A 23,447-nucleotide genomic window follows, 5' to 3' on the forward strand; every position below is an offset into this window, starting at 1 on the left:
ACCCCGTCTCAGCCTCATGGGCAGCAGCCTCTAGCCCCAAAGTGGTTGGTTAGTGAAAAATTGGTTCACAAATTTAAAGCAAATGGTGGAGACCCTGAATCTGGATATTGTCCAAGGACACATGTATACGGTTGAAATAAGAAAAAGAAAAGGAATTGTTCGGAACCTTTTTTTGTCTACAAATGTTGCGGCAGAGAGATGGTAAAAATGAGTTTTCGAGCAACGGGTGGCTGAAAAAGGAGAAACAATGATTTGTCTGGTCAGTATCAATACTGGCCATGGTTTTGGACCAATAATAATTATAAATGACAAGATGCTCACGCAAAACCCGACCACAACTTTTTACCCAGAGAATATTTTCTGTCCCACAGTCAAACATGTTTCTTTTTGGCCTGCCATGTCTCAAGCAGTAGGGCACTGCTACACCGGCGACCCGGGAATCGAACCCGGGTCCTTTGCCGGCCCTTCCCCATCTCTCTCTCCCCACTTGCTTCCAGTCTATCTCACTGTCCTATCACAAATAAAAGCCCAAAATCCCCCCCCCCTATCTTTAAAATGATGAGCTCATGCAAGAATGACTTTTTAAAATATGGTGAGAGAGAATGCCTGAAACTAGCATAACTCTATTTGAGGTTTTGGAACACTCCTGAAAGCTCAAAGCTCAGGGGGACAAAGGGTCACTTGGGACAATGGAGAAAGACATTTTTGACAGGACTTTGTTGACGCCAATGCTGCTCTGCAGAGCGTGCAAGACAGCTGCCACATCATCAAATGCCCAGGCTGGATTGAGGGATAGTCCCATTCCACCAAACCATGATGGACGAAAATCAAGACCGTTCGGGAGAGATCACTAGAAGGCACAGAGGAGAAGGTATCTGTATCAGCAAGGCAAGCCCAAGTTGTCATTCTGCCCATGATGGTGATGGGCCACATGGACCATTTCTGTAATACACAGATTCTTTTGGGTGTTAATTCAACACTTACCAACACCATGTCTGTTAAAATGTAACTCTATAAGTGTTGAAATAACACTATTAAATTAAGCCTGTCTGCGTAGGCCTGTACATGTCATCTGTGACTTCTCAAATGATCTGGATCAGCAGTTATCTCTTCTCCTCCAGTTTGTGGAACCTCAACAAATCATAGGCTAAAGAAACACTAAAGGTTCCACAAAATCTAAAAAGCAAAACAAGCCACTAAAACTGAAAAGGGACATGCATTTCCCATTTGACATAAATCTAAGGCTTAGGCCGAGACGGAGTTGAGTTCTGTAATTCAGTCACATACAAATTGATCTAGCGTGGGCTTCAGCATACACCTGAACGCTATGCGCGTGCGCACTTACTACGCCCATCCGGTAGGACTTGATATTACCTGGATGACGTGTTAGGTGGTGGATATTTGTTTCACATAGCACGAATACGGAGTCGTGGGAATTGTAACAAATTGAAGGAATTCAGGCAACACCTAGTTTGTGAGAAGATGTCAGGATTCGACGAGAATCCCTTCGCGGATCCCGTGGAGGTGAACCCCTTCAAGGTAAAGGATGTTAAATTACTGAAACACTGAAGAAAGTTCAGGAGGATTCTAGCCTAGCCTAACCTTCTGTCATTGTATAGTGGTTCAAGGGAACCAGTCGGATCGGTTGATAGACAACACCGAAACAACTAGACTTGTCCTTCTTGTCTTTGGGTGGACGTGTTAGGAAGGCCCACACGAAAAAATACAATAGCCTATTGGCGATGTTCACCTGTAGGCCTAACAAACGAATGTATATAATGGCTTTAGCCAAGGCTGTTGGTGAATGTCGTATATTAAAATGTTGACAAGTCTCCTGACATGCGATCAGTGCTGCTGGACTTGTAATGTTTATTTAACCAACGTCACCGAGATAGGCTTGCCACATTGGATATAGCCATAGTGTTCTAGCCCAAGTTATCTTTTTCCCTTTGGAGACATCCACTTTGTTGTCAAGGATGCCATAGTTAGGCCAGTGACATTGCATTGGTGTTGCTTTGCAGGACCAATAAGTCTTGAGTTGCTGTGTGTACTACTCCAGGTTATGTAGGTCAGACTGACACGCTAGCCAACCATTCAGTAAAGTTTAGTAAATTCTCTTACCTGGCCTGACCATTTTCCTCTGAACTTTTGTTTATAATGGACACTGATGGCAGCCATTGTAGTTATTATAGCTAGATGGGGGTCACTCAATTCAGTATGTATAGGGACCATTATGGTCCTTGTCAGGCATGATGGGGGTATTTATAATTAATGTAATATAATATAATATTTATGCAGATAAACTGTGTTTCAACAGTAAAAAGCAAAAGCATGAGGCCATGCGCTTTTTTGTGTGCTGATCCCATGGCTCTGCCCAGAGAGGGACAGAAAGTCCAGGAAGTAAAAGATATCTGAGGCCAAGCCAATTGATAGCTGAGAATGAACAAAATGATTGATATCACCCAGTGGTTGCATAATCATTGTTGTATGTATTTGTCATTATCATTCATTTGATGTTAACTTTTTTTTTTAACTTAAATGAAGCATCCACTGCAACATGTGATAGATGAGGCATTCTATGTTATAAGTGGTGACTATGAAAGTGCTATGTAAATGCATTCCCATTTTGCCATCCATGACTGAGTCGAAGGACAAGCTAATGAGAGAGTAACGTTTGTTGAGCAAAGTGTTTGATGCTGCCGAACAGTCTGCATTATACTGTGACAGATTCAGAGATGGGAGCTATGGTCCATGATGCCATGAACTCACATCAGACACAAAAGCGGAGAGGGAGAAAAAAACACTTTCATCCAGACAACTGAAGCATCTTATTGTCTTCAAAAGGCCTCACAAAAACTGCATCATGAGATGAACATCAAATTCACTTCATCTAGTATTCGTTGTACTGGGAGCAACCACATTTTTCACAGTAACAATACAGTTTTTTTTAACAGTTTTTTAACAGTACAACACTCTTAATATTTGAAAGCCATATTGCAACAATGGCAATTCAGTCTCCACTGTATCAATAGATACCCGTTTGTTTTCCTTTTTTTACTCTTGTCTTTTGATTATATGCTTTACATTACATTTCACATCGTAGACAATTTTAACGATGGCACAGAATAGAGGCAAAGTCAAGCTCAGGCGTGGTAAAAGCTTACATAGTTGTTGCATTGTCAGACACACACCAGAGTGTACACACACACACACACACACACACACACACACACACACACACACACACACACACACACACGCACGCACACACACACACACACACACACACACACACACACACACACACACACACACACACACACAATTTTCACTGAATCATAATTCAGATGAACCATGATCACTACTTGATGAATTTGACACCACATGCATCATGCAAATTAACCTGTTGACTATTAAACTATTAAAAAAGAAATTCCCACTGGAAGTAAGTATGAAATACACTAGATGAACTGTGAGTGTCAAGTCTATAAATGGCTTGGTTTTTTATCAGTTCTCTATCTCAAAGGCTTTTGTCATTTCTGACTATTTGAGTCAAGTTTCATGTTGGTTAAACATGGGTGACATCCACTTAGCGACCACTGCTGTTGTAAAAAACAACACACAGTTGGTTCAACATCTGATTTAAATACGATGTTCGTAATTTGGTAACATATTCAGCTCTACTGTCAAATTTAATTGTATTTACATGACAACTTTAAACGCTGTTTACTCTGGCACTTTGCCATGTCCAGAACAATGTAGCTAAATCATAGAAGAGATCCAGATTTCTATGTCCTGTGGGATGTTGCAGGTTGGCTTGCTGATAGTGACCAATACTTAACAGTAGTATTTTTGGACATAAAGGGATTTTGTCACCCGCAAGTAACTGCTTGAATTTTGAAGAGGCGTGTCATGTTTTAACAAGCGATGAGACATTTTACAGCAAGAGATTTTTGGACAAGGGGTAACTCGTATGAAAATCGATTCCTTGCTATAATGATAAAAAAAAATACATATTGATATGTTTACAGGATCCATCAGTGACACAAGTCACCAATTCAACCATAGATGGAATTCAGGAATTCAACCCCTTCTCAGCAGGTGGACTGGTGAGTGTGTTTTTACTAGCTCAGAGCTTTACTTTTATTGCTTTAGCCCCATAAATGGGCAACAAAGTTTATGCAGGAAGGAGCATATACTGCTTAATAAAACAGGCTAGTGTACTGTGTTATTCTAAACAACATTTATGACTAGACTGGGGGTAGCTGAAAATAAGGTTTTTACACAACAGTGACTCATCTCCTCCTTGGCTATATTTCTCTTGACAAATTGTATGCGAGATGAGACTGACCCAATATGAAAACAGTACATTACACATACATTTTCTGATGTGTTCCATATAGTTTCTCATGCAAAACTGTAATGGGATTTAATCGTAGTGTAACAGAGGCCAACTAGCAGAGTGTGGCATGGAATGTTAGTAAATCTCCCTCCCAAAGCGCTTTGCTATGGGACTGGCCCTTTAGATCAGTGGTATCGTGCTGTGCCTCCCATGCCCACACTGGAGCGTTGACTGGTAGGTGGCGTGTTCGAGCCCAGAGTGGCGGACTGCACAGGAACACTTCAGTTACAGTAGCACTGCAGAAACTTTAATGTCTTGGTCGTTTACATGTACACAATGCTTTATGCAATGAAGACTACATGGTTGTAATTGCTTTCATTTATGAATGAATGATCTCATGTTTGACAGTTGGCAGCTAAAGAAGTGGCTGACGATTGCTTCAAATGTATTGCTTTTTCCATTCTATAAAGGGTTACTTGTGTTCAAACCTGGCATGTGATATACACTTTTCATCCATTTAGTAAAGATCACCTTGTGGTCAACCTCCAATCAATTAAAAATATTCTAAGACAACTTTGAGCTGAGAATTTAAGAGGAAGGGTGACACATTGTCAGATCATGTCAAGACTAACATTAGACCTTTGTCATGTTGCCATTGTGTGTAGGACACACTGATAAAAGGCTGTTTTATCAAGGCCTTTCACATATCCCAATATGAAACTTGATGCTGCCCTCAATTGTGTCTGTGCAAACCCAATAATGCTGTGCCATCTTTTTCATAAAGTCTCCAGTGTGTGTGGTGTTGTTTAGTTGCATAATAATAACAGATATGAGTTATTATCTACAATATTGTTGTTTTCCCTGTTTTCATTTAAGCAATATGCAGTCTTGACACTCCCCTCACCTATGCCAATAAAAGTCAGGAGCGTGTCTGTGTTCTTGCAATATACAGTATATGCGCACACACAAGACTGCAGAGGTTTTTAGGGAGTATTCCTTCTGATAGGTGTTAAGTCAAGGGGTTGTGGCTCATGTTGTATCTAAACACATACAGTGAGTCCAATATGTATTTGGGTCATTTCACGTGAAATCAGACACTTTGGGACCCGACCGACCCGGATTTCGATCATACTTGGTGTGCCTTTTCAGTAGCAAGGTAGCACCCCAGAACTGCATTGGTTTGAATCTGACACTAATATTAAGGGAGAAACAGACTAGGAAAGGTTCACATGTGAGGGTAGGACACTATACATTCAGCCTTGAATATATCAGTCAGTGTTAGTCACAAAAAGATGCCTGTGGTGTTGTTTGAAAGCTCTTTTCTGGCTCTACATATTACACAATCACCTTGGAATACAACTACTCTCAGAATATGAATTATGATAAATTTAAAAATTAAAAATATAATATCTAAAAAACCTATATTTTAAAATAGCCAGTTCCTTGTCCAAATGTAGCCGGCAATGTCATGAGCAGCACCTAAAATGCTGGTGTTCGGTTTGTTATTCATTTCAGAGAGAATTTGACTCACAAATATGGCGTCATACAGACCACTTACTAATAATATGGTAATACCATAGTAGCATCACATGACAAAACAAAAACAAAACAAAAATGGTCAGTGTCCATGGTCCCAGGTTTCAGAAATTAAGGCAGATGTCCATTTATACACACCAAATGATGATATGTGAATGTTTGAACATTCCTTCTCTGTGTACCTGTGCCATCTTCCCTTTACCGTACTTTAAAGAGATAATCAATGGCTACACTCTCATTTTGTACTCTACCAGTGCATTTGAAGCAACAGCTGTGTCTTTTGTAGATAATGTATAAGTACGTCCCGTTGCAGTTACAGGTTCCACTACCAGAAGCACATCCTGATGATCCATGACAAGTCTATCTGGTCTGAAGGGAAAAGTGAAGGATGGAGATGGCCCATGAGGATGCAGGAAGTTCAGTTTCACCTCCCCAGTGCTCGGCATACATTCCTCAGCACATGCTAGCCACCAGTTGCCATCATATACAGCTACAACATACCCTTTGATGCTTGAAAATGTAATACATTCCTTTACTGAGCTCACTCTTTCAACTCTGCCTTCTCTGAATGCTCAAAATGGCCTAACTTCCACTGTGTCCATTGACAATGGGCAGAAGCTGTGTAGTTTTTGAGTACCTGGAATAGTTCTTGCAGATTCAAACCTTTTCAACAGGTTCTCAGCTTCATGATGGTACATCTCTGTTGTGGCAAACTGGCAATGGATGTTCTTGACATTATCCTTGACTGACTCCCTTGAACCAGGAACGTTTTTAAAACTATAGTTTTGTAATTCAAGATGCTATTCAATCATTTCACTGGAACAACCAGTGCAGGCCACAATCCATCCATTTGTATGCTACTACCAAGATCAGTTGAAACTGGGAAAAAAAAAGTTTTGTTGTTATTTCAGACTGCAACATTCATGATACAATTGCTGTACATCTGTTTCAGAAGCTCCTAATTCAGTTCCTCAGTGACACTTCATCAATGACAGAACGTCCAAAGAAGATCCTATATTTTTTTCTGATGGCTGTGAGCACAATATAAGAACCTTAAAAACACAACAAATTTGTGCCACCACGAGGCAGATTTTCACATACCTGCAGAGTGGCACTTTTTTGCCACATCACATGGCAAAGGTCCATGTGATGGCGTTGGAGGACAGTTAAATGGCTTGCTGCACGAGCAAGTCTGCAACGTCCTATTGACAATTAAATTGTAACGCCATACCAACTGTTTGAATTTGTCAAGGATAATGTCAAGAACATCCATTGCCAGTTTGCCACAACAGAGATGTACCATCATGAAGCTGAGAACCTGTTGAAAAGGTTTGAACCTGCAAGAACTATTCCAGGTACTCAAAAACTACACAGCTTCTGCCCATTGTCAATGGACACAGTGGAAGTTAGGCCATTTTGAGCATTCAGAGAAGGCAGAGTTGAAAGAGTGAGCTCAGTAAAGGAATGTGTTACATTTTCAAGCATCAAAGGGTATGTTGTAGCTGTATGTTGGCAAACTGGTGGCTAGCATGTGCTGAGGAATGTATGCCGAGCACTGGAGAGGTGAAACTGAACTTCCTGCATCCTCATGGGCCATCTCCATCCTTCACTTTTCCCTTCAGACCAGATAGACTTGTCATGGATCATCAGGATGTGCTTCTGGTAGTGGAACCTGTAACTGCAACGGGACGTTACTTATACATTATCTACAAAAGACACAGCTGTTGCTTCAAATGCACTGGTAGAGTACAAAATGAGAGTGTAGCCATTGATTATCTCTTTAAAGTACGGTAAAGGGAAGATGGCACAGGTACACAGAGAGGAATGTTCAAAACATTCACATATCATCATTTGGTGTGTATAAATGGACATTCTGCCTTAGTTTTCTGAAACCTGGGACCATGGACACTGACCATTTTTGTTTTGTTTTTGTTTTGTCATGTGATGCTACTATGGTATTACCATATTATTAGTAAGTGGTCTGTATGACGCCATATTTGTGAGTCAAATTCTCTCTGAAATGAATAACAAACCGAACACCAGCATTTTAGGTGCTGCTCATGACATTGCCGGCTACGTTTGGACAAGGAACTGGCCATTTTAAAATATAAGTTTTTTAGATATTCAATTTTTAATTTTTCAATTTATCATAATTCATATTCTGAGAGTAGCTGTATTCCAAGGTGATTGTGTAATATGTAGAGCCAGAAAAGAGCTTTCAAACAACACCACAGGCATCTTTTTGTGACTAACACTGACAAGGCTGAATGTATAGTGTCCTACCCTCACATGTGAACCTTTCCTAGTCTGTTTCTCCCTTAATATTAGTGTCAGATTCAAACCAATGCAGTTCTGTGGTGCTACCTTGCTACTGAAAAGGCACACCAAGTATGATTGAAATCCGGGTCGGTCGGGTCCCAAAGTGTCTGATTTCACGTGAAATGACCCATTTGATCCCTTGCTGATTTTGCCCGTTTGCCCACTAATAAAGACATGATCAGTCTATAAATGTATGATAATATGTATTCAAACATGGAGAGACAGAATATCAAAAAGAAATTCCAGAAAACAACTTTTTACATTTTTCTTTGCAGATTATCTTTAAAACATTGATAGTTTGTGGCAGTAGCTTGGCAAATGGGAGGTTCAGTTCCCTCCATAAAATTACTATAGGGTTGATATTTGGAGACTGTCTAGGCCACTTCATGACTTTAATATGTTTCTTATTTAGCCACTCCTTCGTTGCTTTGACTGTATGTTGTGTATTATTGTCATGTTGGGAGATCCAAAAATGGCCCACCTTCAGTGTAGTGGTGGAGGGAAGGACGTTTGCACTCAGGATTGCACATTACATGTCTCCCTCCATCCATTCGTGGAGGATGTGAAGTTGTCCTGTGCCTTGGCCAGACAAACACCCTCAAACCATAATGATACCACTTTCATGCATGATGGTGAGGAGGGTGTTCCTGGGATCATAGACAGCAGTTCTCTTTCTCAAAACACATTGAATTGTGTTAATGCCAAACAGCTTGATCATATCCGAAACCAGTCTGATGTCCATTGGAAAACCTCAGGTGGGACTGCACAGGTTCCTTCTGAAGTAGAGGTACCATGTGTGAACTACAGGATTAAACCTCTGTGGCATTAAGTGCTACCTGTAGTTTTCTCAGTGATTTTGGTCCCAGTAGCTTTGATATCATTGCCTAGTTCATCCCGTACAGGTCTAGGGTGCTTTCTTTCTGTTCTCATGATTATCAAATCCCTACAAAAGGTAAAATCTTGTATAGAACCCCAGACAGGCTGATGGATAGTCATTTTGTATTCCTCACATTTTGGAAGAAATGCATCAACAGTTGGGTCATTAATACCCAGTCTCTTTCTTGTGGCTTTGCAGCCCATTTAATCTTTGTCTTGTCACTGATATCATTTGACCGCTCTTTGGTCTTTCCCATGCTGGTGAGGTTGGAGTGTGACTGATTCACTCATACTATGGACTGATTCTGCTGATTCAATGTGTCTTTTATGCATGTTAGTATGTACAGGTGTCTTTAATTCAGATGACAAGTTGATCGGAAGTGCCCATCTGGTCTGTGGGCCCGGAACTGTTATCAGTTGGCAGGGGATCAAATACTTATTTTGCTTGAAATGGAAATAAATTAATATATATTCTCTTAAATTAATCTTTGTTAGTAGGCAAACCAACTAAATCAGCAAGGGATCAAATAGTTATTGTACTCACTGTATAGCCAGATTAGCCACATACAGTATTATATCAGTCAAAATATTTAATGGGCAGCCATGGCCTAATGGTAAGGGATTTAGATCAGAGGGTTGCAGTTGCAGGTTCAAATCCCACCCCTTCACTCCCTTCCGCACTCAATGTCTGAGGTGCCCTTGAGCAAGGCACCTAACCCCTCATTGCTCCAGTGACTGTAACCAATACCGTGTAAAATAACCAAGTCGCTTTGGATAAAAGCGTCAGCTAAGTGTAATTGGTCTCACTGGCATCTTTGTAGTTCAGTACATAACTGAATTCAGAAATGGACACATAAGCCTACAACAAAAGCATTTGCATAGTATACATTATATAAGATGCATAGTATACAGTATATTACATAAGTAATTAGTATTTTTCATATTACTAATACACCATAAAAATGCCAATGCAGCTATGGCATATGAAACAAGATTCAGCACAAAACAAAAACAGGAGAGAATACACTGAACCTGAGGCGGTCAATGTGTTTATCAAAACAGGTTTGATTTTTATGCTTCCTCTCTGGAAATAGCTGTGGCCACATGAGCTATGTTTTCAGGTTGTCATCTCGGCTGAAATGTAAGACAACCCCCCCTAATGGAATAGACTAGCCTGACAGGCCGGCCCACATCAAAATTGTTTGGTCGATAGTAGATATGCAACACCCAATCCATGCTGGGCTGTGTCTAGATTTCTACATTAGAAAAAGGCAAAGTGAAGACAGGACTTGTACACCTGCTCTGTGTTAAGTTTAAAGGAGAATTCCAACCATTACCATCCAACATGGAGTTTTATTGCTCATGTCACCCTTCACTTGTCAGTACCCAAAGATGTGGCATGTTTTTTTATTCAGCCCTTTCTGAGACCCTAGCCTGCTAACTGGGGCCTTGATTTGTTTACATAGTGTTTGAAATGTCTTTACATGCTCCTAATAACATAAGATAATAAGGTAGAATTGACATTATTAGGCAGTCAAGGATAACTAGTTAGGGTTGTAGCCCAAAGGTGGCTGATTTGACTCCCGACACACCAGGTTGGTGGGGGGAGTAATTTACCAGAACCTCCTTGACTGATGTACCCTAACCTTGGTACCGCCCCACCGCACTGCTCCCTTGGGGCGCCATTTGCAGCTGCCTCTTGCACTGATGAGGCATACATTTAATTTTATTGTATGTAGTGAGCACTGTGTACTGAATCACGATGACACTGGGAGTTTCCCAGGTGGGCTTTCACGTCACTTCACATGATCATGTCATAATCCACTAAACTTGGGCCCTTTGTTTATTTTTCCTCTTAGGACCAGAACAATGACACTACCATTCCCATCTCAGAGGGATCATCCCAGCCAGCCGTTCTGCAGACGTCCCAAGAGCCTAGTCCCAAGGTCAGCTTTTATTTATTTACTTAAAGCTGTTTTATGGTTAGTTCTTTTGACGTCTGCTGTGTGGTCATATCGCCAGGCTATGGTATGGGCCATAAGGGTGAAGTTAAGGGATGTCTTATCGGTGATATGGGTTATACAGTGTGGTCCAAAAATGCAGGACTGGTTTTAAATGCTTATATCTAGCATTACAAAGGATAGAGTCTTTCAAGAATGTTTGTTGTAAATATTGCAAATGGGAGGTTTTGTTACATCACTGATTCTTGATTCTTGATTATTATTTGACAAAAACACGTCCCACTCATAAAAGTCACAAATTTGTTGAAAACCAATTGCATTTTCATGAAGGAAAAATCCAGGTAAAGATGAAGGGGTCTGTTATATGTACATTTATTTTAAAGGTTTAATTGTAATTGTATTATATTTCATTACTTTACTGTACACTTTCTCACCCCCTATAAAATATGCTGCCCAAAGCATGAAGCTCCTGTAAGTTTACCATTTTCTCTTACGTTTGTGAATTGGTTTGGACACTGCTACTGTTACAACGATAACATGTCAACACCGTCACTTTTACAAAAATATTGTATTAGAGCATAACATTAATATACATGTATACTTTTTGAGAGAAGGTAATACAAAAAACTTCTTAAAACTTTTAATTGTATCTAACTGTGTTGACAAAAAGAAGTAAGAGCCTGTTTTAGAGAAAAGGTTAAAAAATGGGGAGGTTGTTCCGATACACTGCTGCTCTGCCAAGGCTTTCTGTGATGATATACTTCTATATTTTGGACTTTTTTTTTTCAAAATTAAAATCTGTTTTAGCCACATTCTCAAGAATCTGGCCTGCTCACAAACCCTTTTCTTTCTTCCTTGTTTTATTCTATTGCAGAATAATGTTTAGACCCCTGACGTCTTGTTCAGATTCTCCAACATTCTGTTCTATACTAATTGTCTGGACAATTTAATTTTTAATCCAAGCCTATGGTTTTGTAACATTATTGGACAAAGTTTGCACAAAGCATTCCCCCCTAGAGGCGTGAGTCTTTCAACAAGTACATATTTTTAATACAAGATACAAGCATCTACAATGAGCCCCATGTTGTTGGACCACCCATTCCCCCAGAACACTGACACTCTGGGGTGCACGGAGCTTGGTGGGGATGTAAAGCCGATAAGGAACAAAGGGTTTTGATTTCCAGCAAGACATGAGACATTATTGGTTGTGACCTCCCTCCAGTCCGGTCTTTGTGCTCTGAGCCCTGCCTAAACCAGGCCTCCAAAATAATCAAGGGCCCCTTTCATTCATCCCAAGACCTCACATTACAACTTCTGCCCTCTTCAAGACATTTTGGGTCCATTTGTATGGAGACCACACACTTGCCAGGCTTGCCTCTTCCTTCCAGCAACTGCACACTGAACACACACGCTGCACTGAGGTGAAGATTCTCTCAATTTTCTCTGAGGGCTGAGCTACCTCTCAATTTGACATCAAATGCCACCACACTGTTGTGTGATAACAAAATATTTGTCATCATACTGCATGTATCCTATGCCAGTCTAGTCCACCCCACTTTTAACCACAACTTGCTCTGTCCGAATCCTACGAGCATTTGAGTATATGACCACACTGTTCATTATTTTCTGCCATTTCTGACATTAGTGTTTGCTCCAGATTTGTGTACTACAGGAACATTTCAAGTCGTCTTGGCCAATTTTTATGAAGCGAGCTGTGCATGAATGTAGAGTAAGTGCGCCGGCCAAGTATGCATGGTGCCATTTTGAAGAATATAGTATACTGGGAGAACTACTTGCCAATCTTCATCACAGCTACAGATCACAAGGATTTTAATGTCAAGTCACATACTAAAGGTGTTTTGGACTGTTGGACTGTATGATAAAATAATATTACATGTTACTAAATTGGCGTTCATGTGTGGTCACAGGCCACAGCAACTGCTGCTCAGGCGAATCTTCTAAGACAGCAGGAGGAGCTGGAGAGGAAAGCAGCCGAGCTGGAGCGCAAGGAGCAGGAGCTACAGAGCAGAGGAGCCACCATAGGTAAGACCTCCTGAGTGATGTGCCTACTTGAAGAAACATCTCATCCCATCTCAACTAATTCAAATAATGTCTTAAGTTATTTCTAACTTGAAACTGGGTTAAAGTTCCTTCTGATTTCAAATCCCCTCCTATTTGTCCATGTACAGTACAATATACAACTTTGGAAGAATTGATATGGATTATAACAATTCCTCTTTGAACTTCTGAAGGACTAAAGAGAAGTACTCAGTGTTTCTTTAATCTGCTCTACTTTGGGTTGTACACATGACTGCAAAGGTGCCTCTACATTGGGTGTTAATGTGGATTCTCTAATCTTCTTCACAGGTCCAGAGAACAATTGGCCCCCTCTTCCAAAGTTTTTCCCCATTAAGCCGTGCTTCTATCAGGATTTCAATGAGGAGATTCCTATCGAATACCACAGGGTCACCAAGATGATGTACTACCTCTGGATGTGTAAGTCTATCCTCCCTGTACTCTATCTACGAGATGTGGTATATACTGTAGCTTCATAGGTATCCTAGTGTGCCAGGTTTGGTTTCGTCCGAACCCTAGTGCGCCAACCGAACCGCATCCTATCTGGCCGGCCATCCATTATAGCGGTACGTTATCATCATTTGAACCCAGACATCATAAGCACGTGCAACATAAATGCTTGTAGTTTATATTTTGTATATCCAAAAGTTCGATCAAAAATCTACTTTTACGGAGGGAAATGCACCTTCGTGATGACCACAGGTATCATGGGACATCTTCATGTGCTCAACAGTCATTGGGTAACGCAGTCCGTCAGCCGCTGCTAATTGCATAACTTTCGGGAGAGCTCAACTTTTTGACGTGCCACCGGACCCACGCTCGCCGTGCCGGAATCCCAACATGCTTTGCGAGTCCGGTAACGATATATGCCGCATTTCATTGAAAATTAATTGAATGCGTTGGTACGGCTTGCGTCAAACTGACAAATGGATAGGCACCGTAAGGGTGACATGACATGATTATGTTGTTATTATCTGCCTTCGTAGCATAGGGAAGTTTTTGCCTATGTTTTTACATTTTAAAATAAAATAATAAAATATTACTTCAGCATGAAGTATCTCCATCTTGCTGTTAAAAAAAGAAAATGCACTGTGCAATAATTTTCACTGCATTGATGCATGATGTACTAGCTGAAGATCGAGTAAGATTCGGTATTCGCGGATTCGGTTTCGGATTCAGCCGAATCTTAAGCAGTGTATTTAATATTCGGCAGAACCTTAAATTCGGTACATCCCTAGTAGTAATCCTAAGGTGCCTTTAAACCACATGTGGTTGTTTTTAGTCTATATCACTGGAAGGGCCGCGAGGAGGTGCTAGGATGGCATCGGCAGGATGGCAGGATAAATAAAGCACAACAAAAAATAAATAATTGAATAAACTGTGTAACATACAACGAAATATAACAAAAATAAGCTATTCCTATTGATATTATTTTATATCCCAGTGGGACACTGCCTCACAGGCCCTCCACTATGGTTGTGAAAGGGGGTCCACAGAAAAAATATTGTGGCGCGACCCATGTAAGGGGGGCCTTGACGAGAATGCACCGGTATATGGGGGGCCTTGTCATAGTAAAGTTTAGGAAACCCTGGTCTATATGATTTACTAATTTGGAAGGAAGGATCAGAATTGTAAAATTGATTTCAAAGTAGTGATTCTTCATTTAGTGGACCCTGAATTTCATCAATATACGACCAACCAGGCACTATTATTTGTATTATTTAGACAAATTACACCACCACTGTGTTAAGTGTTCATCGCAAAATTATTCATGAATAATCAGGGCCCTTTGCAACACTTAATTTAATAGAAAACTGATGGATGTGGAGCGTAATGATGATGGCTCATAAATAATGCAGATGTGCTTTTTTTGTGCAGTCCACTGTGTCACCCTCTTCCTGAACATGCTGGCGTGCTTGGCCCATTTCACCGTTGACTCCGGGCGTGGGGTGGATTTCGGCCTGGCTATCCTGTGGTTCATTCTGTTCAGCCCAGCGGCTTTCATCTGCTGGTACAGGCCTGTGTACAAAGCCTTCAAGTAAGTACCAGTCTTGATGTTTTCTTTTAGTGCAGGGTTTCCCACAGTACTTTATTTTTAAGGACTTCACAACAAACACTTACCTTCTTGACTAGGTCCTCTGAAAAGATTTGTGGTGTTGTTTTTCTAATGATTGTTGGACGTTTTAAGTTAAATTTATAATGAAAGAATTTAATTTATATAATGAAACTGGCCTCATAGGAAATGTATGCTTCTAGGGGTTTTCAATTGCATATTTCAAATGAAATGCACAATAGAGCCTTTCCGGTGACTATGTGGAACCAATTAACCGACCACCTTCATTAACGAAAATTCTACAGGACACACTGCAGTGTATGATTTAACAGTGAAATTACTCAACGGTTTCATTTTGGTCTATTTTTCTCTCTCTCCCTCCAAAAGGTCAGACAGCTCCTTCAATTTCTTCTTCTTCTTCTTCATCTTCTCCTTCCAAGTAATTGTCTACATCATTCAGAGCGTTGGCATTCCAAGCTGGGGAAACAGGTGAGGGAGTCTGGAGAATTAACCCAGAACACACACACACACACACACACACACACACACTTGGAGGAAAGTTATAGGCAGGTGTAGTGCTATGAGCAAACAACATTCTAAGTCATTCTTATGGCCGAGAGATGGTGTGTGAGGTTATTGGATTGTATTGTAAAAAGACATATGGTGGACACAGGGCTGTAAAGGTAAACAACACTGAAGAATTATGGGCAGAGTTATCCAAAGCCCCACACTAAGTTCAACTTACTTAGGAAAGTGTGCATATAGGATGCTGAGTGCTGTTTTTCACTAAATGGTATGGGGAATTGAATCTCTGCGCTGTCAGCACAAATGCAGGACATGGCCTCAGAAGCTTAAATTAGTATCTAACGTGGTATTTTTCTGACACACGTAGCACCAGGTAAAGCTATGATGCCACCTCTTTTTTTTACATTTATTCATGCTCGATGAACGTGTTATGACATTCTTTTTGCAAGCTTTGTTTTAGTTACTGTGAGACAAAGTTTTCACCCTCGTTTTGATTGTCTCTTTTGATCTTTTTGGTATGAGGAATCCGAAGGAGGCCGTAAGGTAGAAATGTCATCCTGCCAAACGAGAAAAATAACCTTAAAAAGACATCAAAAGGGAATGCAAAGGAATGGGCAAACTTTTTTGTCACAGTAACTTTAACTTTCTTTGTTCAACACCTGGAATGTGCACAAACCCTCCCTCCAAGCGAAGCTTTGTTTTAGTGCATAGTTGATGCTGTACAACATTTACACAATTATTCCATTCAATTTATACTGTATCATTTTGGTTTTTTAGTGGTTGGATAGCCTCCATTGCTGTGATTGGGACTAACATCGCTGTGGCTGTGTTCATGATGGTCGTGGCCGGCTTCTTCACAGTCTCCGCTGTACTGTCAGTCATCCTGCTGAAAATGGTACGTTAGCCCTGCTCATTTCAAAACAGTTCACAGTTCAATACATTTCCCATTGTTTCATTTTATATCCCAGGTAGATGAGTTGGCATACTTCTCAAATCATGCATTAAATTAAATGTTATTCTAATCACATCAAACTGCACAAATAATGAGCATCTTCCTTCCTGTTCCAAGAACTCCCCACAGATTACCATCCAGTGAATGTACGTAGAAGACATAGTTTACAGATTCAACCATGTACGCTATACGTTCTGCCCACTTGCAGGCAGTTATTACAATCTGTTGGAACTGTCACAATTGCCTGACAGTAGTAGATTAAATAGGCAATTTAGAAACAAACATGTCATCCTTGTCTCCACCCGCAGCCCGCTGGTCTGATGTGCTAAATTACCACATGCATGGCAATATGGAACCTGACAGGGGAAGCAGAGGGAGTGGTAGCCCCTGTCATTCAAAGCTCACTGCGGTAGCTGTGGATATCACACTCATTCATTCATTCATTCACCTGTGCGGTGACTGTCACAAGCAGCACCACACAACTGTGCAAGCTAGGGATGCAAATTATTGATTCATTCATTAATTGTTAGTTGACCTTATTGACTTATGATTAATTGATAAGTGACATTTTTCGCCCAGAAATCTCAATGTTTCCAAAATAACCTAAAAGTTTTAATTTGTGTCATATTTGGACATATTTTGCTCCAACATCTGTGCAAAGGTGTACAGGAATTTAGTATGTCTAGGATTTCTGATTGTTCATTTGCGTTTGTAGAGCCAATGGCAAACCATGCAAATAGCCTCAATAGGAATGCAACTGCATATGCACACATCTGAGATTATGACTCTGTCGAACTGTTGTTAATAAATGTAGTGCCATGCAGAATGTATTTTAATTTGTTTCTTTGTGAGCACAGAAGTGATTGAAGTGTTCCCACTCTTCACACCCCTCTTCACAGGCACTTCATCATTCATCTGGGTCTGTCATCAGTCGTGTTGGTGTAAAATTGCAATTCATTTTATTCAATCGATTAACGGTTTAATCAGCAAATAAATTGTTAATTGATTAATTGATGACATCCCCAGTGCAAGCACATCAATCTGACGTGGAAATCATTCAGGACTGTGGCAAAAAACATAAACAATGTAGTAACTGCCTTTAAAAATGACAAAAACAAGGTGAACATGGTTTTGAATAATCCCTTCAATCTTCTTATTTAGTGAAGGTAGTAACATGGTTGAAAATTACGAGGCCCAAAAGTAATAACACTTGCTTTACAATTATCAATTTAAAAAAAGAAAACATATGGCCCTACAGTGGCTCTAACGGTAGGGCACTGGGCTGCTAAACCGGCTGGGCTGCTACGCCCGGGTCCTTTGCCGATCCGTCCCCATCTCTCTCTCTCTCCCCACTCATTTCCTGTCCCTCTCTCGACTCCTCTCAAAAATAAAGGTATAAAAAAGCCAAACACCCCATATACATTTGGTAAGGCAGCAGACTCGACGAGAGGAGCTGAGTAAAGGGACAGGAATAGTGGAAACATTGCCACCGAGGACTGTGCACTTCAGATAGTACCATCCCCTGATATGTGTCTCTGTATTTCTGACACAGAGTCATCATGAACTGTCATCGTATGTTGCACATGAACAGCAGTTGCAGAAGGTGCAGAGACCTACTTTTAAACTCTGCAAAGCCTTGAAATTATTTTAGCGAAAAAACACCCATATCACCCGTTGACAGCCCGAAAACACAGGTTTTTTTTACCAGGTGCTGTTACGCTTCAGTCATGCAGGGAATAGGAATTCTACGAGACACGCCAGCCAGATATGGTTCTCCCACTCATTCGCCTGACGCAAATCTCTTTGCTCCTGTCATCCGCAGGTACACGGCATGTACAGGAGAACCGGGGCCAGCTTTCAGAAGGCCCAGCAGGAGTTCTCCACTGGTGTCGTCACCAACAAAACCTTCCAGAGCGCGGCATCCACAGCGGCATCCACAGCAGCTCAGAATGCCTTTCAAAGAAACTAGCAGCCGAAACACGTCTTCACCACCACCCCCTCCTCCTCCTCTAAGGTGACGATACTCAGGGCAACATTTCTGAGCAGTGTTACCGAGCAGCAGTGCGATTGATTGGCATGTTACTTTTAGGTGAGTGTGTCACAAAAAGTTGCCTACTATTGATCCAAGTCCTCCTGATAAAGTTACACTGTTATCGGTGATAAAGTGCCTAAACAACGTGTGTTCAGTCACCGTCGCTTGGTAACACTGCTTAAAAAGTTGCCTGGTGTTGTACCATCTTTCACAGTTTTTGTTTTTGGAATGCTTGACTCCATTTTATCATCTTGTCAAGATATGATTGTAAAAAGGTGATTGGGTTTGTACACATGAACTAAAGTCTAGAAATATTCAGCTGAACATTGCAATGATTTGGGACAGCAACACAATATTTTTTTCATACATATTTTTTATCACTTGGTCGGGACTGAATTGTCAGCCTGGAAGAAAGCCCTACTACCCTTAACTTGTTTACATTCGGGTGCACTCGAAGTACAGTTGGCCGACCAGACATGGTGGCGTCTGGCTTGCTTGTAGAGTTCTGATTTGCATTTGCACATGCTCTGCGTATCATGTAGAGAAGTCTTTGTTACAGATATTTGATTGCTTTTGTTGCTGGATCACACACATACCAAAGGAGACTTGAAGCGAAGCACAGTTTCAGGATTATGTTGTGTGACAATGTACAGTGAAGATTTCATTTCCCCTTCATACTTAGAGAATTAACTGTAAAAAATATACTATTGGCCAATAGCCTCTTCTAGCTCAGGATTAAGACATACATTTTTCAGCGGCACAATTGACAAAGTGAGGACAAATTTAAATCTGCATATTTTTTTCGCCTCATCTTCATGATTAAGTACTGGCTTAAAAACAGGATTTGAATGTTCATGCCTTACTCAATCCTCAGTCGAATGCAGCGGGAAAAGGACTTCAATCTTGCAGAACACGGATCTTTTAAAATAGTGTTTCTCAACGGGGGCTCTACAGACCCACAGGGGGGTGTTTAAAGGCCGTAGGGGGGCGTTGAGAAGGATATAGCTGAGAGGGGGCGGTGCTTATTTGCCATTGGGAGGCATTAGTCAATTTTATTTTTTAATATCAAGGGGGGCATTGGCAGGCTTATGATGAGGTCAAGGGGGCTTTGGGGGGCTTAGGATGAGGTCCAGGGGGAATTTATTCAAAAAAGGTTGAGAACCACCAAACGATGATCATTGTACTTGCATCCAAATATATAATATATGCTATTTTTGAGAGCGGTGATCATTGGTGAATTGTCTATATCACATTTAAAAAATAATGGAATACATGTACTATTGATCAACTTCACAGCTTGTCTTAATGCAATGAAAATATGACATGTAACACTCCTGTAGAGCATTCAAAGGATGCTCTTCTAACTGTCTAACAGAAGCCATCTGTTATCCAAGAGCACAAGACTTTTTCAACGACACCCCTTTTGATAACTCATGAAGACAGTACATCCCCAACCATGAATTCAGTAATGAAGTTCCACTGGAGCGATTGCTACTTTCCTATTCTGTTTTATGTTTGTATTCATGTCGCTTTGTATTAATTATTGTGTATAAATAATCAACTGTATAGGGTAAAGAAGAGTCAGGGTGTAAATAGTGCCTGTCTGATCCATTCTTTGTAGTCTGAGCTTTGCTAGTGTAGTGTAGTGTAATGTTTCGTACCTATCGTCAATTGCACTCTGCAACAGGGAAGTGGACACCACCACTCTAGAATGTAGTGTAAGCTGTAAGACCGATAAAGGAGAATTTCTGTATAAAATAAACATTAGATATATGAAAACAGAAAGAGTTATGTTTGCTGGGAAACAGAACTTTGCTAGCCTAGTGCATTCAGAGCCTTGGCAGCTTTTTTTTTTTTTTTGCCGATTTTGATCAAAAAGGTTCGCCATGCTGGTGGTCAGGCCATGGAGAGACAGTTTGAGGATATACCGCATCTTATCTTGACCATAAAAAAGCTCAGGTCATGCTAAGCTGCATTTGTGAATGTGCTTAGGCTACAGGACTTGGTTGCAACATAGTGGAATAATACACATCCAAAAATCTGAATGGCTTGTTTTAAATGTAAGGGCCCTTTTTATACTGCCAAGGTGGAGCTATTTTCAGCCTATTTAATGGCTTAAAAATAGCAATGTCATCAAGTGTCACCCATTCCCTGATCACTAGCATTGTGTGCCTTTCAAGAAAAATGCTAAAAATAACACAGTCTTGAAGACAACAAGATGGCACATTTTTGCTCTTCAGCAAACTTATTGACTCGTCGTCATAATAGCAGTTAATTTTACACTGAATTTCTCCGCAAACACCCAATTTTATCATGCTTCCATAGTCTTGGCAGAGTCACATGGATTTTTACAAATTAATTCATTGTATTTTTAAGAAATATAAATAGCTCGACTGCATTCTTGCACGTGAATTTCCTTCCAAAGAACATATTTTAATATAAATAATTAAATATAAATAATATGTATGTTCAAATGATATAAAAACGTCAAGTTCCCTGCTATTCTTATAAAGTGATTTATGTCTTCAGGTGATCTAAGAAAATGAAGTTTCATGAAGTGTACTTTTGGTAACTTATAATATGCTGTCACTAAAAAGGAAGAATGCGTCTAATTTTTATTTCTGACATTACTGAAGGAACAAATGTGTTGTCTTTGAACAATAAACAGCTGCTTTTCCAACAAAGACTGTTGTCTTGTGTACATATGGATTAGTGATGTCCCAATAATGTTTCAAACTATACAAGCTGGCGAACTCCATGCACTGTCACACAGAGGCTATGATGTATAAATAAAAGCTCTTAATTGTATGATGATGCCGCAAGTGTATTCAGGGCTGCTGACAGCTTTTGCCAGGCCCAGGATGATATTATCTGAAAGGGCCCCTCTCAACACATTTCATGTAATAAGGACCTAGTTCTGAGCCCCCTCTCTTCCTGGGCCCACGAAAACAGACCCATTTGTCCCCCCTGTCGGCGAGCCTGCTTAATATGATGGTTGTTTTTGGCTACGCCAGACCTTTTTTCAGGGCTCGAAGGAGGTCTGACACAGTCAGGGATCTGTTTGTGCTTGTCAAGTTCTACCATATCAAATACAACCAAGCGTGGACTTCATGGACTATTGCTTTGGTGACAATGGTGCAGTCATGCTGAAACAGAGAAGGGGCCTCCCTAAACTCCTCACACAAATCTGGAGACTTGGGATTGCCCAAAATGTCATGGCATATGAAGTATTAAGACTTGCTGATTCTCTGCAGGCAGGGGGTCTAGCCTGGTTTTGTAAATACACTCTGAAGTGTCGAGTCGCGAGACAGTGAGACAGTATGAAATCAAGGTCACCCCATTATTCATTTTTGCGCATTTCATTTTTCAAATTAACACTCTTCCCAGATATTTCATGTGCTCATTTGAAGTTTTAACAATGATGAATTACCCATTACCACACCAGTGATCTAACAGTAAGCCAAGTGGACAGAAAGACTTTCTGGGTCATTCTGAATTATACAAAATACACTCTCACTGAACAAATAGTGTTGTTTCATGAAACACAGTATGAAACTATCTTACTTCTCTCATCCTTGAACCAAACTAAAAATATCCCCTATAAAAAGCCACCTTTCCCTCATGGATTATTCTTGGGCTTTTTTTTTATAACATCAAGGACAAGCCCAGACCTAGTCCCCAGATTCCCCTTACTGTGCGTTGATTTAATCATGACCTGCGAGTGAAAGCAGATTGATTTTTGGCATGATGATTGACATGGCATAATAACGACGACTGGAGACCTGGAGACAGCTGGAGACATGATGTCCCAATCTTTCGGCAAGATCGTTCTCAAATTAATAGGTTTTAGTGCTTACCCATGATCGCATTAACGCTGCCACCATTCGACTTTCTAATACAGTCCTAATCCCCTTTAATCTGTACCAGCTTGTCGGCCAGAAGGCCTAATCGCTAGCCGCGCCATAAGTAAGGATATCAACGTTTCAGTTTCCACATCAAGCCACTAGCCAAACTGGCCAATTATTCCTTTTGCCTGTTAGACAACATCTCATGGCCGCCTTCTATATGCATGTTTTGAACTTGATAATGTGTTTTCAATGTTGAAATACAATATGTTTCTATGTCTTCAGGGGAGATAATTACATGTGATAACTTTATTTTCCGTATTAAGTTGAGCTCCTCTGAGATAGATTGGCTGGTGCATCGGACTTTGCTAAAAAAAAAAAATGCAGATAAGGGAAACTCATTACTTATTCTCCACTTTCATCTGCATGCTGTCTCTTGTACTGGCGATGATACACGCTCCGGCCAGTCGAAAAATTCCGGATACAGATTAACATCTATCTTTATCCTTCACAGGCTTAATCCCTGCAATATGCCTTATTTATTTCCCGTTTAACCTTGAGAGGAAATGTGGAGTAGGTCTGTGTGTCCTGCCCATAACATACACTCCTGCAGCTGGCTCAGTAACAAGGCAATGAGCCTTATGAGTCTAAGCCTTTTGAAAAATGGATCAGTGGGTTGACTACTCATTGACTTATTCACTTTAATCTATGCAGGGCAGCAGGATTTGACTAAATTCAGGCATGTAGGAAAATAATTCCCAACAACAGTAGCCTCATCATTTGGTAGCTGAAATGCAACTTAAACATAACTTTAAATGTATGAAACTGTCAAAAGCTCCACACAGATAGGCCGAAAAAGGATGGGTGTAAAATAATTTCACACAAACTCCATTTACTGACAATAAATATGATGCACTCAAATGTGAAATA

General features: G+C 40.5%; 1 protein-coding gene across 1 annotated transcript; it reads left to right on the plus strand.

The window, feature by feature from the left end:
• The first annotated feature begins 1,389 nt into the window (after positions 1 to 1,389).
• Positions 1,390 to 21,350, plus strand: scamp2l (secretory carrier membrane protein 2, like). The gene is made up of 9 exons (XM_063189312.1): positions 1,390 to 1,539; positions 4,032 to 4,109; positions 10,933 to 11,019; positions 12,963 to 13,077; positions 13,402 to 13,530; positions 14,989 to 15,148; positions 15,551 to 15,652; positions 16,466 to 16,583; positions 18,463 to 21,350. Exons 1-9 carry the CDS (start codon positions 1,483 to 1,485, stop codon positions 18,607 to 18,609), a joined length of 993 nt encoding a protein of 330 aa, XP_063045382.1. The 5' UTR covers positions 1,390 to 1,482; the 3' UTR covers positions 18,610 to 21,350.
• Positions 21,351 to 23,447: the final 2,097 nt, after the last annotated feature.

Source organism: Engraulis encrasicolus, chromosome 22 (genome assembly GCF_034702125.1).
Source record: "Engraulis encrasicolus isolate BLACKSEA-1 chromosome 22, IST_EnEncr_1.0, whole genome shotgun sequence".
In the NCBI taxonomy this organism is placed as follows: domain Eukaryota; kingdom Metazoa; phylum Chordata; class Actinopteri; order Clupeiformes; family Engraulidae; genus Engraulis; species Engraulis encrasicolus.